The sequence below is a fragment of the Sciurus vulgaris genome (assembly GCF_902686455.1).
Source record: "Sciurus vulgaris genome assembly, chromosome: 8".
In the NCBI taxonomy this organism is placed as follows: Eukaryota; Metazoa; Chordata; class Mammalia; order Rodentia; family Sciuridae; genus Sciurus; species Sciurus vulgaris.
This window is the reverse complement of record NC_136468.1, coordinates 123,733,622-123,752,989: the sequence shown is the minus strand read 5'-3', so window position 1 is coordinate 123,752,989 and position 19,368 is coordinate 123,733,622. Positions and strand designations below refer to the sequence as shown.

General features: G+C 42.6%; 2 protein-coding genes across 3 annotated transcripts in view; one reads left to right on the top strand and one right to left on the bottom strand.

Moving 5' to 3' along the window:
* SNAP29 (synaptosome associated protein 29) overlaps positions 1 to 18,606 on the bottom strand; it is a 49,151-nt gene extending 30,545 nt beyond the window's left edge. The window contains exons 1-3 of one of the 2 annotated variants that reach the window (XM_079152144.1): positions 18,133 to 18,606; positions 7,556 to 7,752; positions 4,265 to 4,350 (exon numbers count right to left, since the gene is read on the bottom strand). In XM_079152144.1, the coding sequence (XP_079008270.1) occupies positions 4,265 to 4,350; positions 7,556 to 7,752; positions 18,133 to 18,516 (667 nt within the window). In that variant the 5' untranslated portion in view covers positions 18,517 to 18,606. The remainder of the gene's footprint in view (positions 1 to 4,264; positions 4,351 to 7,555; positions 7,753 to 18,132) is intronic. The other variant, XM_079152143.1, reaches the window with a different exon arrangement.
* Positions 18,607 to 18,695: 89 nt separating this feature from the next.
* Positions 18,696 to 19,368, top strand: part of PI4KA (phosphatidylinositol 4-kinase alpha) — a 146,897-nt gene continuing 146,224 nt past the window's right edge. Inside the window, exon 1 of the mRNA XM_079152131.1 lies at positions 18,696 to 18,899. Within this exon, the coding sequence (XP_079008257.1) occupies positions 18,756 to 18,899 (144 nt within the window). The 5' untranslated portion in view covers positions 18,696 to 18,755. The remainder of the gene's footprint in view (positions 18,900 to 19,368) is intronic.

Genomic DNA, 19,368 nt, shown 5'->3' with positions numbered 1-19,368 from the left:
TTCCCAGCCATTTTTATTTTTTATTTAGAGGCAGGGTCTTGCTAAGTTGCTTAGGGTCTTGCTAAGTTGCTTAGGGCTTTGCTAAATTGCTGAGGCTGGCTTTGAACTCAAGATCCTCCTGCCTCAGTCTCCTGAGTCTTTGGGATCACAGGCATGCCACTGCACCACCTGGTGAGACAGGGTCTGGATAAATTGCTGAGGTTGGCCTCCATTTGTGATCCTCTTGCTCTAGTCTCCCAAACTCCTAGAATTACAGATGTGTGCTACTATACCCTCCTTCTGTATATTTTAAATAATCTCTAGATTACTTATAAAACCACACAATGTAAGTGCTATGTAAATACTTGTTACATTGTACTATTTAAAGGTTAATGTCAAGAATTAAGTCTGCATGTTTAGTGCAGCACAATTTTAAGAATATTTTGGACTGATGATTAAGTTGGATGCACAAATTTGGAACTTGCAGATATAGAACCTAAAAATATGAAGGACTGACTATTTCCTTTCCTCCAACATCAACCTACTAAAGTCAAACTACACATATGGTGTCCATTTTTTTTTTTAGCTCTCTTAAATTAAAATATACCACATAAATGAAAATTGCCTTAACTCCTTAAAATTTTATGTTTCAGGTGTGGGGCACTATTTTATTTCTCCAAGGTATGAGGCTCTTTGCATTTTAATGTTACCCTCACTTTCTCCCACGGTTTTCTCCTTTCTAAAATGAATTGTTCCCATGTTATTATGTTCCAACCCCCAGTTCTTCCTCTATCAGGTATTTCCTTAGCTATGTCAACTATGACACTGGTGGTTTTTAGTGCTGTTTGGATGCATTCTGACTTCTTCAAAGGTGGCACAGTTAGGTACAGTCAGTATTTGAATTCTACCATTATTTTAATGTGTATGGTTTTCTAGGGGCTCAAGGAGGTCCCAGGAGGCCTAAATTTCTTTTCAGATATGTTTCTGGGCCTATCATTTGACATAAGTAGGCTGATTCCTATTAATATCACAAGGCACAGTCTACCTTGCATACCTTGCCTATGCTGCTATGTCTCCTACACAGACATGGGGGTGTATTAGTCTCCTCCTACTGTTGTGACAAATTATAATAAACTTATTTTTCAGTTCCAAGGTTGGAAGTCTAAACAGGGTTTCAATAAATGAAATTAAAGATTTAGATAGGGCTGCATTCTTTCTGGAGGTTCTTGGGAGAGGATCCAATTCTTTGTCCTCACCTACATTCTTTTTTTTTTTTTTTTTAATCCTATGTAAATTTATGATTACACAAATGGTATGCCTTTACGCCATGTACAAACAGAGAAACAACATGTATCCCATTTGTTTACAATAAAAAATAAATAAAAAGGGCTGGAAATATGGTTTAGGGCTTGAGCACCTGAGTTAAATCCCCAGCAAGCCCCCATACCCCTGACAAAAAAAGGTGAGCCATAAACTAAATCAACCAGTGAGTAAAATGACATCAGAGAACACTTTCCAGTCTCTAGTAGCTCATGGTCACTTTACCAGTAGACACATGTACTTAGATGGGTCAGGTTCAGGTCAATCTTCTCTACCACAGAGATGGATGAGCCTCACAAGCAGGAAAAAAGGCTTGGGGCACCCAGTCAAGGGAGCCAGGCATTAGAAAGCACATGAGGGGCCTCTTGTGGGTATTTTCTTATATCCTCCTTCCATTCTCTTACTCTGTTAGCATCAAAGTGAGGAGAAAATAATCAGCTCACTTTATACTGCATCACACAAAGAGACCTGTTGACATAATGACACCACCTTGCTTCTAGTTTAAGGAAGACTACACATCTTTGACTGGAATTACAAATACATTTCCGGTTTTAAGTCCACACTGAAAACCCAGTTTGACTTTGTTTGGGGGGCAGGGACAGTACTGGGCATTGTATCTAAGGATGCTCTAACACAGAGCTATGTCCCTAGCCCTTTTTATATTGAGACAAGTTCCAAGTTGTAGAGGGTCTTGCTATGATGCTCAGCTAGCCTTGAACTTGAAATCCTTCTGCCTCAATATCCTGTGCAGCTGGGAGTAAAGGGGTGAGCCACCATGCCCGGCCCACAGTTTAACTCTTGATAATATCACTGAAGCTTTCTCCAGCCTACCAGGCAAGGGGGAAAACAATTCTCAAGCACCGAAGCATCTTGACAAATACTTTAATAACACACACTCTCAAATTCCTGGGATACAGTTCTTGAGACACTGCCCATGCTAAAGCTGCTGAAATGAGTGTTCCTGGGTCTTTCCTCTAGTTTTAAAGTCCCACAGTCCTTTAATAGAACTGGGTTTGCAGTACCTTACCCTGTCCACATCCCCACAGGGAGATGGGTCTCCTCTTAATCTTGCAGATTGTTGACACTTACTGCCTCTACAATGGCAGGGGCTCCTTATGATTAAATCAGAATGGAGAAAAACAGCATCGGCTGACCCAAAGAGAATTCAGGCTTTATTTTTCAAAAAGTCACTCTCATTTCAGTTCTCTCCAGGAATGGGCTGGAATATCTTCAGGATGAGCATAAAGATTCCCACTGCCGGAATATTCGGAATACTTTTCTTGATTTTTCAGAGAGACTCATGGAGTCTGTTTCAGCTGGCTGGTTAGACTGCTTATGGGCCAAAAGGATGGTCAGCACTGCCTTCCAGCCCAGCTCTGCTGGGGTGCTGGCATCAAGCTCTGTTCCACCATTCTCTCTGGATTCTTTACCAAGTGTGATATTCACCCAAGGGCACCAGTCTCTGTGCTGAGAGGTGGGACTCACCTACATTCTTTTGCAGGTAGTCCTTTCCTCCATCTTTAAAGCCAGCAGTATGGCATTTCCAAATCTCTCTCTTTGTATGTGTGTGTGTGTGTGTGTGTTTTTGTATTAGGGACTTGACTTAGGAATGCGCTACTCTGATATTCTCTTTTTATTTTTTCTTAAGAGGGATTGAACACCCAGGGGTGCACTACCACTGAGCTACATCCCCAGACCTTTCGACTTTTCAACCTCTGGGTCTAGCTAAATTGGCCAGGCAATCCTCCTGCCTCAACCTCCTAAGTACCTGGGAATATAGGTGTGTACCACTGTGCGCAGCTCACATTTTTTTTTGCCTCCATTTTCCACATATAAAGGACCCTTGTGATGATGTTGGGCCTAACAGGATAACACAAGATAATCTCCCCATCTCAAAGTCAGCTCCACGTATAATCATTACTCTCCTTTTGTCTATGACCTATCATATAGGTTCTAGGGATTGGGAAGTAGATACTTCTGGTATATTATTTTACTTACCACAGGGTCATTCCTGAAGTTAGTTTTTAAAAAAATTTTAAATTATTTTTATTTTTTAGTTGCAGATGGACACAATACTTTTATTTGTTTATTTTTATGTGGTATTGAGGATCAAACCCAGTGCCTCGACTGTGGAACCAACCTAGATGCCCTTCAATTGATGAATGGATAAAGAAACTGTGGTATATATATATACACAATGGAATATTACTCAGCTATAAAGAATAATAAAATTATGGCATTTGCAGGCAAATGGATGAAATTGGAGAATATCATGTTAAGTGAGATAAGACAATCTCAAAAATCCAAAAGAGAAATGATCTCACTGATAAGCGGATGATGACACGTAATGGGGGGTGGGAGGGGGGCAAGAATGGAGGACAGAGGGACTGTATAGAGGGAAAAGAGAGGTGGGAGGGGTGGGGGGAAGGAAAAAAATAACGAATGAATCAAACATCACTACTCTATGTAAATGTATGAATATGCAAATGGTATGCTGTTACTCCATGTACAAACAGAAACAACATGTATCCCATTTGTTTACAATAAAAAAAAAAAAAAAAAAACAACCCAGTGCCTCATGCATGCTAGGCAAGTGCTCTACCACTGAGCTACAACCCCAGCCCCTGCAGTTAGTTTTTGCTCTTGGAAAAGCTCAGGACTACATCGGGTGGGAACCAATGGCAGGCAGGATCATTTCAATATAACGTAGGCCCCTACTTCCTTAATCCACCCTCCACAACAGAGGAAGGAAAGTGAGGTAGGAGCCCCATGGTAACATATACCTCTGGTTCCCCAAGAGTGTACTGGATCCCTAATGCCCTTCAACCAGTATGTAGGATACCAGTAGTTAGAGCTCCTGCCTATCACCCAGAGAGGCTGCCAATCCCCAAATCCCTCAGGGCCAAACCCAAAGGTTTCCCCATAGGATTCAAATGTGGATGTGCATGTACAGGTCTCCACTTACCTACATCATCCAGCTTTCTGAGGTTTGGGTGGCTGGCTTGGTACTTTGTCTCCTGTTCTTTACTTGTATTTATGGCTTCTTTTAATCTTTGGATAAAAGAAAATTAGAACATTTAAAAAGAAAATGACCTATAATAGTGTCATTAAGTCTTTCAAGTGATGTGTGTGTGCCGAAAATCAAATGCTTCTGACCAAAGCAGGGATTTCAACATTGCCTTTCAGGAGCACAATTGGTCATACTAAGCTCAGAAAGGTCCCTGCCTTAGAAGATCAGCATTTCATTAGTAGGCCCCTCATTTAAGAAAATGAGTCTTAGGACCAGGTATATGAAAAGTAGTTATAATCACTAAGTGGATACTTTAGACCAGAGGTCAGTAAATTATGACCTGTGGGCCAAATCTGGTCTATCATCCTTTTTTTTTAAAATCCCATTTTAAAAATTATAGTGATTATACAGATAATATAAAATTGCCTGTTTTTGTATAGCCACAAACCATAAACAGCCTTTACAGATAACCACTGGCATTGGACAGGACAGGGAACATTAACTTTGAACCTTAAATGAGAATGTCATTCCCTTTGAGTGTGGGATGTAGCTCCGGGGTAGAGTGTGTGCCTAGCATGCACAGAATCCTGGGTTTTAACCTTAGCACATGCGCGCGCGCGCGCACACACACACACACACACACACACACACACACATACAAAATCTTCTGGTTAATAGAGCTATATTATCAAAGACTTGTACTTGACTATTACATTTTTATATTTTGGAATTTGTCACTAAAAATTTGTGGTCATTTGTCTCTTGTCATATAATTCCCCACAAAATATCTTTGATTTTGCTTCCTGGCCCATAAACTCTTGTTTCTGACTTTGACTGGTGACAGGGACTTCTCTTGCAACTCAGAGACTATCACACCATGCCTGACACCATGATGAGTCCCCAGGAACAAAACAAGTGCCTCCACGTGGGAACTGGTTCCCCACAAAATACTATTCTTCTCCATTTCTGCTCAGTGACAGCCTGACCATGTTATTTAAAAAAATTTTTAAATTGGTATATTATGATACATTATATAGTATGATTCATTATGCCATATTTGTACAAGCACATAACATAATTTGATCAATCTCATTACCTTCCCTTTCTCTCTCCTTCTCTGTCCCTGGATCCATTTGCCTGACCAGTTTTTTTCTTTCTAAACTACAGTTATTCTCTTTTTAAAAAAATACTTTTATTTATATGTATGCATTGCTAAGGATTAAACTCAGTGCCTCACATGTGCCAGGCAAATGCTCTGTCACTGAGCTACTACTCTAGCCCCAAACCCAATTATTGTTGATCTGTGCCCTTCTTCTCTGCCTGATACTATTCCTAGCAATTTGGGTGAACAAACATTCTTTGGATCTCCCACTTCCCAGGTATCCCAGAAATCTATCTCCTGCCCTGACTCTCTCTATACAAATTATACCAAGGCCTCTAAATTCAACCCAGGATTTTGTGGATGCAAGGCTAGAATCTATCACTGAACTATATCTCAAGTTCCCTTTCTTCTAAATTTTGAGACAGAGTCTTGCTAAATTGCCCAAGCAAACCACTGGGATTGTAGATATACAATCATGCCTGGTTTGCTAAAATATTATTTATGATTTTATAGTGTTTCCAGCCAAATTTTTTGAGGAAAATAATCTCAATTTTAAAGTGAAAGTCAATGAGCAAATTGGATTAGATATACAAAAAGTTGGATATCAAAAAGTTTTTTTGGGGGGTGGCTCAGGTTGTAGTTCAGTGGTAGAGCACAGGCCTAGCACAAGTGTGGCACTGGGTTCATTCCTCAACAACACTTAACAATAAATAAATAAGTAAAATAAAGGTCTAAAATTTTTTTTTTATTTGGGGGGCATTACTGGGGAATTAACCCAGGGGCGCTTTACTCTATATTTATATCCCTGGTCCTTTTAATTTTTTTATTTTGAGACAGGGTATCACTAAGATGCTGAGGGTCTCACTAAGTTGTTGAGGCTGACCTCGAACTTGCTATCCTCCTACCTCAGCCTCCCAATTGCTGGGATTACAGGTGTATGATATGGATTTTTATTTTCTATTTCTTTTTAAGTGAAATATTTTCATTTATAATGCCTTTTGTTTTTTAGTACTGGGTATTGAATCCAGGGCCTTGACATGCTAGACAAGCACTCTACCACTGAGTTATATCTCCAGACTTCAAATTTTTCATTGTATAGTAAATATGAATATGTTCATTGTCTACATTTAAAAAACAAATCTGTAAGAAGAATTAACACTCCAAACTCAGTATTCAACCCCTTTAACATACCTGAGAAGTGCTGCTACCAAAAACATGCTCATAAGAATATATTAGAAAATAAAGGATCAGGGCGAGGGCTGTGGCTCAGTGGTAGAGCATCTGAGTAGCACATGTGAGGCACTAGGTTTGATCCTCAGTACCACATAAAAATAAATAAATAAAATAAAGGCATCATGTCCATCTACAACTAAAAAAAAAATTTTTTTTTTTTTTTAAAGGATCAGAAGCTGGTGCTACAGTTCAGGGGTGGAGTGCTTGCCGAGCATGTGTGAGGCACTGGGTTTGATCCTCAGCAGCATCACATAAAATATTCTGTCCATCTACAACAACAGTAGCATCATAGCTAGGTGTGGTGGTGCACACCTGTAATCCCAGTGACTTGGAAGGCTGAGTAAATTCAGGATGATAAAATCTAGGAAGTGCCTGGGGTGAAGGGACAGTGAGCCCTGCACTATGGCTTTTTAAAAGCAAAAATTCACATTTGTACCAATCTTTCTCACGAATGTTCTAAAAGTACTAGGGTCAATTGGGTGTGGTATTGGAAGCCTGTAATCCCAGCAGTTCTGGAGGCAGAGACAGGAGGATTACAGGTTTGAGTCCAGCTCCAGAAATTTAGTAAGATGCTGTCTCAAAAATAAAAAATAAAAAGGACTGGGGATACAGCTCAGTGCTCAAGTACCCCCAGGTTTAATTCTCAGTATTGCTAGGATCATAATGAATGGAGTAGTAACTTAATGGAGATTCAATTTATGCAGAATTTACAGATGACATGCCAATCAAATGACTGTAGTTAGGAGCAGGGGAGAACAGTTTGTTTCAAGTCTGTAGGTGTATCCCTCCTAATGAGTAACTTATAGGTTTCCTGGATTCCTTGAAGGCACTGACAAGACCTGAAAGTCTTGACTATTCAGAGTAAACCTACTTCTGCTATTTTATATCTGTATGGTTGAAACTGTACTTACTTGCTGTTCTGCTGGGGAGTGAGGGTACCATTCTGTTCAGGTGGGGTCTCCATTGGTTTGGATTTGAAGTAATTGACGAGCCCCCCAAACACACTCTTTATGCTGTTGATGTGTTTCTGGCTAGTCTTCAAATCTTGATCCATTTTGTCTACCATCTTTTCTGTGTGTTCTAGGACTCCTCGCTGCCGAACTAGTTCCTGGGGAAAATAAGAGGTAGCAGACTTTATGTCTTTTTGTAATTCCCTCTTCTTGGACCACAACAGCAGGCCCTTCACAAATCCTTAGAAAGCATATGCAGGGACTGATGCTATCGTTTGTAGAAGGCACACTATCCCTTTTGATAACACACTCCTTTACTCCTCCCTGACTATCCTATCTCTACTTGTTTTCTTTTTTCTTGAGTCTTTTTACCCCAGAAGTGAGGGCACAGGATCACATTGAGATGGATGGGGATATGCCTGTGGGGGTCAGAGTCAGGGCTTGTGCTTGCTGCAGACCCTCTTTAGTACCCTCCTGCCTTCATAACACTTACAGGCTTGGTCCTGGCACTGCCCCCTAGACTCTAGTGGAACTCCTCATTCCAACAGCCTTCCCCTTTCCACCTGCTGTGGTTCTCTTTAAAGCATGCATATTCCTTGAAGCAGGACTTGCTCTGTTCACTGCCTAGTCTCCAGCGCCTAACTCAGTAGCAGCTTGCTATGATATGCCACACTGATACATGAATGATATTCTGCAGCTGTGGTGATAGCCTGGATAATAACCCTCTAAAGTTGATGGTTCTGGCTGAGGATGTGAACTCACCACAACACTAATACTATCCTTCATGTGTAACAAACTTGTTTCAGTCCTTATTTATTCATATTGTGGTGTTAAGAGTTGAACTCAGATCCTCATCCAAGATAGGAAACTGCTCTATTACTGACCTACATTCCTAGCCCATTACACTCTATTTCAGGATTTATTTGCAGCCTGTGAGCTGCATCTCCAGCCAGAAGACTCTCAAGTTTTTTTTTCCTACTTCATAAGACAGCTGTTGTTTTCAGCTCCCTTCCTCTGAATCTTCTATCTATGTACCTTCTTCTAGTTTAGCAATTATATTAACTATGCAAATGTTACAGAGTTAATTTCTTTTGATACCCAAAATGAAGTCCTGAACAATTCTTAAAACTTATCTAAAATCTGAATAACAGCTGAAACTACATAGTTGGCCCTCCATATCTGAGGATTAAGCCAACTATGGATAAAAAATATTTGAAAAAAGTCTGTAACTGAACATGTACATATTTTTTTCCTTCTTGTCATTATTTTCTCCCCCGTCCCTTCGGTATTGGGATAGAACTCACAGGTACTCTACTACTGAGCTACATCCCCAGCCCTTTTTATTACCAGGCAGCAACTTGTTAAATTCTGAGGCTGGCTTTGAACTTGCAATCCTCCTGCCTCAGTCTCCCAAATCATAGGGATTTCAGGCATGCACCACTGTGACTGGCTCTTCAGCCCATTTCAACTCTTTATTTTGAGACAGGGTCTCTGAGTTGCTGAGGATGGCCTCAAATTTGAGATCCTCCTGCCTCAGTCTCCCAAGTAATTGCGATTACAGGTGTGCACAAATGTGCCCCACTTGTCATTATTTCCTAAACAAAACAGCATAAGAACTGTGAACACAGCATTTACATTAGTTACTATAAGTAATCTACAGATGATTTAAAATATATGGAAAGCTGGGTGTGGAGTTGTACTCCTGTAATCCTAGTGGCTTGGGAGGCTGAGGTAGAAGGATTGCAAGTTTGAGGTTGGTCTCAGCAACTTAGTGAGGCCCTAAGCAATTTAGCAAGAACCTGTCTCAAAATAAAAAATAAAAAGGGATGAGGATATGGCTCAGTGGTTTAGTGCCACTAGGCTCAATCCCTGGTACCTAAAAATAAATGAATAAATAAAATAAAATAATAAAATATATGGGAGAGGGCTGGGGGTGTAGCAGAGTGCTTACTTAGCATGCACACTGTTCAATCCCTGGCTTCCCCTGCCAAAAAAAGAAAAAAAAAAAAAAAGAAAAAAAAAGAAAAGAAATTAAGAAAATGGCATGATATTTGCATGTAACCTACACAGATTCTCCTGTTTTGTTTTGTTTGGTTTGGAAGTGCTGGGGATTGAACCAGGGCACTCTATAACTGAGTCACGTCCCCCGCCCTCTTTATTTTGATAGGGTCTCACTAAGTAGCTGAAGCTGGTCGCAAGCTTTGAATCCTCCTGCCTCAGTCTCCTGGGGTGCTGGAATTACCACAGTGTGCCACTGAGCCTGGCTTACTTTTACTTTTTAAAATACACGGTACTGGGAATAAACCTTGCGCATGTCAGGCAAACATTCTACCAGTAAACTACATTCCCATTCCACTATTAAACTATTTTTTTCTTTGTACTAGGGATTGAACCCAGAGGTGCTTAACCACTGAACCACGTCCCCAGTTCTTTATATTTTTTGAGTCAGGGTCTTGCTAAGTTGTTTAGGGCCTCACTAAATTGCCGAGACTGGTCTCAAACTTGTGATCCTCCTGCCTCAGCTTCCTGAGTCACTGGGATTACAGGCATGGCTACCACATCTGGCTATGCCATATCAAATGGATGTGAACATCCAAGGAGTTTGATATTTGTGTGTGTGTGTGTGTGTGTGTGTGTGTGTGTGTGTGTGTGTAGTCCTGGAACCAATTCTCTGCAGATACTGAAAGATGACTAGATAAAATTGTTAGAGCTTATTTTAGATATAAAGATATCAATGGAAGGGACATTTAGAGACCCAATGTTTAGCATGAGTTTTTATTTAGTTAGTGAAATTTAAAAACAATATGAGTGCTGGGAATGTACCCAGTGGCTGGGTACTTTTCTAGCATGCTCAAAGCTTCAGGTTTGAGCCCCAGTAACAAGGAAAAAGAAAATGGATTCAAATGATCCTCTTACCTCAGCTTCCTGAGTAGCTGGGACTATAGGTGTGTTCCACTGTGCTGGGTTAAACTTTAAAGTTTTGAATGTTTGTTTATTTATTTATTTTAACCAGTTCAAGAGACTGAATAAATAATCTAGTAAAAATAAAAATGATTTTTTGGACTACATCCTTTAGTATGTCAAGCAAATCTTACAAGGGCTAATTTTTAGATGGGATAAAAATGTGCTGCTAATTTGTCTGGAATTTCTTCAAACACTTCAAGTTTATCATTTTCATATCCATACTAAGGTTGTCTGTTCTGCAACAAGGCAGAGCTAAACTATAAATTAGAATTAAACTTAATTCTCCAGGTGGGTGCAGTGGCACATGCCTGCAATCCCTGCCACTCAGGAGGTTGAAATAGGAGGATAGTAAGCTCAAGGTCAACCATAGCAACTTGGTGAGATCCTGTAAAAATAACAAATAAAAAGGTCTGGGGATGTGCCTTAGTGGTAGTGCAACCCTGGGTTCAATCCATAGTATTACAATAAAACAAAAACAATTAAAAAAATTTTTTTTAATACCAAGGATTAAACCCAGGAGTGCTTAACTACGGAGTATCCCCAACCCCCACTGCCAACTTTTTAAATTTTGAGACAGGGTCTTACTAAGTTGCTGAAGTTGCTGAGGCTAGCTCTGAACTTTGCGATACTCAGTCTCCCAAACCGATGGGATTACGAGGCATGTGCCACCAAGCCCAGCCCATGCATTAATTTTAAGTTTTTAATTTATGTTTATCTATTATGTTTGTGTATGTGTGATACTGGGGATTCAATCCAGGGTCTTGTGCATGCTAGACAAGTGCTCTTACCCCTGAGCTGCATTCCAGCCCATGATATGATATATTTTTAATAGTTTAATAGCAGATTATTTTGCAGGCTGCAGAGAACAGATGAATCTGAAGCTGGAAAGATACTCAGAGCAGTTGAGGCTGAGGTTGGCAGTTACAGGGTGGTAAAGGCTCTGCTTGTCATACCAGAAAGGAAGTTCCTGGTTCCTTTGACAATGATCTCATCCTATTGTGGCTTATCTCACTCACTCTCCTGTCTCAGACTACACACTTCCATTTGGAGAGTTGCAAGGGTAAGAAGTAGTTGATAGCTGGGTGCAGTGGCACACACCCGTAATCCCAGCAACTTGGGAGACTGAAGCAGGAGGATTTCAAGTTCAAAACCAGCCTCAGCAATTTAGCAAGGCCCTAAGAAATTTAGTGAGACCCTGTCTCAAAATAAAAAATAAATAGAACTGGGATGTGGCTCAGTGGTTAAACACCCCTTGGTTTAACTCTTGAGTACCAAAAAAAAAAAAAAAAAAGGTAGGTGACAAAACCTTTCCCAATTTGTAGTGAGATCTCATTTTCTTTTACTTGTGACAGGCTCTCTGCTGACCTGGAAACCAGGTATCTTAGGTAGATATTATGATGGAAACACAGAGAAATACATGGGGGTGGCTTGTCCAGCATGTGAGGCTGGGAGGCCAATGGACAGAGTGCTACTTTGGTCTCTGGAAGTTTCTGGGTGCTTGAAGTTGGTGTTCACTGGAGGTCAAGAGACCAGAAGAAATGGAGGGGCCTCTGCTAAACTCCTTCCCCAGAAGGCAGGGGAAATGTCTAGACTCAATGTGCTCATTCCAACCAACAAGGAAGAAGGGCTTGGGAGAGCAAAGAGCATGAGAGCACTGTTGGTCTATTAGGTTGGGCTCCTGAACCCCTATCATTTTTAAGACAGGTCTCAAAGGCTTCAGATTCCAAGGATACTTTCATGGCTTAGTAATTTAAATCTTCCCTCAGAACTGTGGCCATGTCACATCTTCTGTCTCTAAGAGAATTAGGTTGCCAAAGAGAGCAGGGTGGCTATGAGGGAAGCGAGGACTGGAAAATACTCTGTGTTAAGGTCCAACACACAAAGTACTTACTTGTTAGGTGATTATTAAGCATTACAGCTGATTCCTTCCCTACTTCATTTAGTCTCAAAAGTTTTCTAAATTTAAACTGGAAAAAGAAGTAGTCATAGAAAGGATCTAATTGGGTTGGTGGTACTATGCCAATAAAGAACAGAGTGAGGGTTTTTTCCATTCCTCTTTGGCTGTGGCTTTTTGTGAAATAAAGTGAGCCCTGAGAGAGCAAGGGGAAACAAGATGTGCAGATAAAGACCCTGAAAGTGGGCTGGGGATATAGCTCAATTGGTGGAGTGCTTGCCTTGCATGCACAAGGCCTTGGGTTCAATCCCCAGCACCACCCCCGCCACACACACAAAAAGACCCTGAAAGTACAAGTGCACAGGTTGCCAAAAGTGAGGTGAAACCCACTCAAGACAGGTAATGTTCAAGGTCACTATGAGTACCTGAAGTGATCAGGAGATCCTTGCTGGCAGGGAGGTCTTTCAAGACAGTCTTAGGGAGAGGTATGTGAGATTTCTGCCCACAGAAGTTATTATCAGTACTACTTTTGAGATGGGGTCTTGCTATGTTGCCCAGGCTGGTCTTTAATTCCCAAGCTTAGGTGAACCTCCCACTTCAGCCTCCTGACTTCTGGGATTACAGACATGTACCACTGTGCCTGATTTGCCCAAAGATATTATTGAGCACCCACTTTCTGCCAGGTAGCCTTTCAGGGTGCTAGTGATTCAGAGGTAAACTAAATAACCCAAATCTGTCCTGATGATGCGAACAGAGAACAAGATGAAGTTCAGTATGATTTTTAAATGTGTTGATGACTCTGCAGTGCTGGGAACTGAAGAAGGCAGATGGGTCTTTGTATCACTGAGCTTAAATTCATGGGCAAAATGAAAAGAATGTCAAGATACACAGGACTGTTTCTCTTCCAAGGTGAGTCCTGGGGCAAGGATTACTGCCTGGTTTAAGAGGGTGTGTGTGTGTCAAGGATGGTCCCCCTGAAGAGGTTGGAGGGGAGACTCCAAGCTGAGAAGTTAGGGAATCCAAAGTGTGGGGATGAAGCCAAGAGCATGGGGTAGAGGGAGAAGTGGTGGCTGGCCTGGGGTAGCTGGAGGAATTGAGAAGGGAAGTGGAACTGTGTGGTAAGAACAGAAGGGGAGTGGGTGGGGCTTCTTGGCAAGACACAGCAGGGAACACCAAGTGGATGATGCTAAGGTCTTCCAAGGGCAGCAGTGACCACTAGATTATAATTACAATTCACAGCCAAAGCAACTTGTAACATCGGATGGGCCTTGTTTACTCCTGGGGTACTAAGGTTCTTATGCTAAGATCATAATTAAGCTCAGGTATTAACTGATAAGTATATGGGTGTTAATCCAGTCAGAATCCAGAAATCTAGTCAGAATCTAGAAATCTGAAATTTAATCTGTGTTAGGTCTCTCCCCTCTCAAGGGAGCGCACACACATGTAGTAAGCATAGGCAGGCATACCTGAGCACTTGTAGGACATGGTCAAACCTGGGGCTCTGATGGTATTAGCCATGGCATGGTGTGGATTTGGAAACAAAAATCAAGCTGGGTGCAGTGACATATGCCTATAAATCCCAACTATTCAGGAAGTTGAAGCAGAAGGGTAAGTTTGAGGCCAGCCTGGGCAACTTAGAGAAAGCCTATCTCAAAATAAAAAATAAAAAGGGGTGAAGGTGTAGTTCAATGACAGAGCACTCACTTGCCTGGCACATACAAGGTCCTGGTTTGATCCCCAGTACTGTCCAAAACACACACACACACACACACAACTGGGTCTTTGGTTACAAGAAAAAACACTGGAGGCTGGGGGTGTATCTCAGTGGTAGAGTGCTTGCTTGTCTAGCATGAGTAAGGACGTGGGTTCAATCCCCAGTACCACAAAAAACAAGTGAATGAAACCCATTGAGGGCAAAACTGGTAATGCAAAGTGCTACTCACTGCATTTGTGTGCTCTATCAAAAACCAGTTCCGTTTTACTGATGTTGCTGGGCCAGCCATACAAACCCTTGTTTATTGTTTATAAAGAACTAGCTCAGCAGGTCTGGGTTATCCCCACCCTCCACATTCCAAAAAAAGATCTGGCCCTTCCCTTGTTCCTTACCCACAGTTCTATTTACTTGAGCGCTTAGGCTAGATCGGAGAACTTACGTTAACACTGTGATTTAATGTAAGTTACATGTATGGAGCCTTGAGCCACATGGTATCAGGTTGACTTCTGGAAGAGCTGGAGATTGCAGTCAGTCATCTCTGTGTGACACTCTGTGGTGGGGGGGAGGACATTTTGCTGAGAAGGGTGGAGGTAAAAAGTTGAGTAAGAGACTCCTCCTTTCCCATGTCTGACATTTAGAAATCTAGTGAGGAATTACTTAACCTAACAGCTGTTTTCTCCCTCTATCAGCTTTTGCCAAGAAATCTGCTTCATCAGAATCATTACTTGCTGCTTCAGAAGGATGGCTTTATTTAGTACAGATCCTCATTGGGAATGGGCTGCTACAAGACCAGTTTTCCAGAAAATGAGGCTACCACCCTGTGGCAATGTATCTACTAGAAGTTATAGGGAAATCCTAAGGGGGTCATCTCAACGACCACAGATCCTGGGAAAGGAGCCTTAGGAAAGGAAAAAGAAATCACACTTACCAAAAGTTCTGGAAAGTATTAATCAGGTCAGCCAGGTGGTACATGCCCCACTCTCATTTCTCTGTCCTTTGGTGATCAAGACCTGTGATCTTTTTCAGAAACAAACCTTGCCACGTTTCATAGTAGGAAAGGGCAGTTCTCCTTGCTAAAGGTGACTTGACTAAGTAATTTTTCCTATTTCTGCCAAGCTGGGATTGAATTATTATCCTCTCAATTTCATATTATTTTTAAATTCCTAATCCTCTATAAAAATCTATGTTGGTGAGCTGTGGACGTAACTCAGTTATGTAGAGCACTATAGTATGTGTGAGACCCTGAGTTCAAATCCCAGTACAAAAAAAAGTGTTAGCATGTTATACAGTGCTGGATATTTGGCAGGCACCCATTTAAGTTTGGAAGTTAGCAGGGTACACAGGACTGGGGTTGGTTGGGAGCACTGAGTGGCCAAAATATTTCACATTACCCACCCCCATCCTAACAATGAAGGAAACAAAAGAGTAATTAGAGTGACTGAAAGACAAGTTTATACAACATGAGTTAGAGTGATGGTACTAATAATTTCTGACTTGCAGGGCTTCTAATAATTTTTTAATTCAGGGGTGCTCTATCACTGAGTTACACCTCCCAGCTCCTTTTGATTTTTTATTTTGAGACTGGGTCATGCTAAGTTGCAGAGGCTGACTCAAACTTATGATCCTCCCACCTCTGCCTCCTAAATTGTTGGAATTATGGGCATGTGCCACCGTGCCCTGTTTTGGCCTCTAATAATTGAGAATTGCTTCAATCCTGGAAAAATTCAATGTGTAATCACTCCAGTGAGAAAGCCTATCACCTGCCCAGTCACAGTCATAGTGCACCTCTCCAAGCAACACCCAGGCCAAACCTATGTCAGAGGTTCCGGTGTCTCTGTTCTTACAGTCCACTGCACAACAAGAAGAATCTTTTGGGGTAGCATGGCACACGTCACCATAATTTACATTATACACTCATACCTATTGTGTTTTTGCCTTTCCTGAATTTTGATACCAAATCTTTTTCTCTGACCACCAGAGGTTCTTAAGCAGCCTCTTCCTTCCCCTTTCTTTACACATATCCTGTCTATCATGTCCTTGCTCAGGAGCCCAGGAACCCTATTTCTTTTTTTTTTTAAATATATATATTTAATAATATATATATATTTAAATTTATATATATATTTTTGTTGTTGTCAATGGACCTTTATTTATATGCAGTGCTGAGACTTGAACCCAGTGCCTCACACATTCTAGGAAAGCACTCTCCCACTGAGCTACAACTGCAGCCCCAGGAACCATATTTCTTTTATTTTTTTTTCTTATTATTTTTCTTTTTAGTTGTAGATGGACAACTAAAATTTATTCTTTTTTTTTTTTTTTGGGTGCTGGGGATCGAACCCGGGGCCTTGTGCTTCCAAGGCAAGCACTCTACCGACTGAGCTATCTCCCCAGCCCCAAATTTATTCATTTTTATGTGGTGCTGAGGATCAAACCCAGTGCCTCAAACATGCCAGGCAAGCACTCTACCATTGAGTCACAACCCCAGCCCCAGGAACCCTATTTCTAAGTCAATTCATTTACATAGTCCCCCTCTCTTCCCTGGGAACATCCTTCATCCTCCTCCTTGTTCAGACCTCAGTCTTCAAAGCCAAGTTCAAGTTTATCTTCCACCACAATATCTAATTTTTATCATTCTGACTTCCAACTTCATTTAAATCTCAGTTTCCAGAAATGTCTCTTCAGATAGTTCTTAGTTGGGTTCCTTGGGCTTGGGACCCCCAATCAAATGACCCTGCTAACCAGAGCCCTAAGACCTCAGGTGATCATCCCATATCTAAACTGAGACTTTCCATTTGGACTGGAACATAGGAATCAGTACAAATGAGATGTAAAAACCACAAGCAAAACTTCCTCAGTGAGATTTAAGAGAGGAAGGTAGATCAGGAGGGATACCATAACAGGAAGAAGTGGGGAAGGGAAATAACCCAAGAAAGTCAATAATAGGAAAATGACAAGAGATTAATATTTGAGAAGTTAATGAATATATTCATACCTGTCCAAGACCCTAAGTGATCAGGGAGAATGAACGCTGCCAGAGAAAAGTTATGAAGAGACCCAAGGAGAAAGACCATATTTTAGTTTCAACCATTGCATTTCCAACAACAAAATGCTTACGATTATTCTTAGTAGATCTACCAGTAATCTTCGTTTTTTTTTCTCTCTGCTCAAACAAAAATGTTTATTAGGCTGAGAAAATGTACTGTATTAAGAATAATCCTCATCGATCCTCGTCTCTGAAATCTATGGGTGGACAGAGCTGACAAAAATGAACTGCAGCAAGACTGTCGCAACCCATGTGCTGTCTGTGCAGGACTTGGGAAATACAGGTAAGGCTCTTGACTCAATCAAACTCAGGGTTTACTTTACTCAGCAAGTGTCACATGGGTCTTTAAAATCTCTACAGGTAAGGTGGAGTAATGGTCAAGGATGGAGGGAAGAACTCAAGGCCCATTTGTTCTGATGCCTCAGGGCATCACCTGACACCTTGTAGCACACAATCCTCATTTTCTGGGTCACTGGGGTGGTGGTGGGGGAAGGCCTAAGGCCTAAGTGTGAGGTTGCCCGGTTGGGTTCAATCCCCAGTACCGCCAAAAATAAAAAAATTAAAAATGATATAAAAGATACAAACACTCCATTTCCCTGACTCAGGGCCTGCTAATTGCAATTCTTACTCACTTGGACGGAACATAGCCTGGTGTTTACCTTTGAACTAGGTACACAGGGAAAAAAAAGAATTCAACTAAGTGGAGTAATATCTAAGGAAGATTCCCCGGGGTAAACTGCCTCTTTCAAGTACTCCAAATACATGTCTCTTAACATAGTTAACAGATTATTACAAACCATCAAGTCAAAAACCTACGGTAGACAATTAGGGAATTCTAAAGAACGTGAACAAAACATTTCTCAACCACGTCTAACAATGTAAAGACTGGTCAGTTTATCTCAGTCCTGTCCCAGGCTCACCTCGGAAGAGGCGACCCCAATCTTCTCGGACTCGTACATAAGGGACAGGGACCTGCTAGTGCTGGCGGCTGTGGCCTCTGCCCTGCGCAGCACCTCCTGCCGCAAGAACTGCTGTCTGTCTGCGGGTGCGTTGGTTCCGTCGGGGAAGTCGCGGACATCTCTCCACGGGACCGGACGAGAGTCTTCGTCTTCCACATCGTCATCGAAAGGGTTGTAGCTTTTGGGGTAGGCAGACATGATGCCGGTGATGAGTTTCGGTCGGGGAAAGAGGAGGAGCGCGGCCAGCAGCGGCCAAGCACCACGCCCCGTCCTTCGATCCTGCGGCCGTAGAGCGAGCTCCTTCCGCCCGAAAAGCGACCGCAGCCCCGCCTCAGATCGAACCATTGCGCACCGCGGCTTCGTGTGGTGGGGGGGAGGGCCACGTCCAGAGCCGCGGCAGAGGCCTACTTCACGGTGTCTCTCCCTCTGCAGCAATGGGACCGCCCTCACGGCCACGCCCCACTCACTGTGGGCAACAGAGAGGTCACGTGGCGGGGAAGCCGGATGCGGCTGCGCCTGCGCGGTGAGCCCGGCTGCTCGCTGGCCGGGTGCTGGAAGCCGGCTCCAGCGCCGCGGTGCGCGCGATGATGGCGGCGGCCGCGGCCCGCGGAGGCGGCAGCGGCTCGGGCTCCAGCTTCGGCTCCAGCGCCTCGCGGGGTTTCTATTTCAACACAGTCCTGTCACTGGCCCGTTCCCTGGCGGTGCAGAGACCAGCATCCTTGGAGAAGGTAATTTCGGTGGTCTCCGCAGAGGGCTGACAGGGGGAGGGGCCTAGGGCGCTGAAGCGGGAAGGCGGGGTGAGTGTCTGAGAAAGGCCGAATCCCGGACAGCCAGTGACAAGAGGGGGGACTGCTGAGTTGAGGAGCTCCGCGAGGGGAGGGTTCTAGAAAAGGGTCGACCGGGCTTGGTGAGGACACCGCGGGTGGGGAGGCGTGGGAGGATGGTTAGCTACCTGCGGAGGGGGTATCTTGTGACAACGTGGGGGCGGGTGCTGGTGCTGAAACTTGGGCACCAGTGAGGAGCAGTAGGGATGAGCCAAAGGACCCAGGGTTCACACCTGGGACTCTGGTCACGATTTCCCCTGGTTTTTAATCCTTGACCTTGGGGAGGTCTCTTTGTTTTAAAACGGAGTGATTTACCTGCAATCCCAGGAAGGGGGCAGTTGAAGCGCTGTTCTGAAAGCGCTTTCTGAACTGC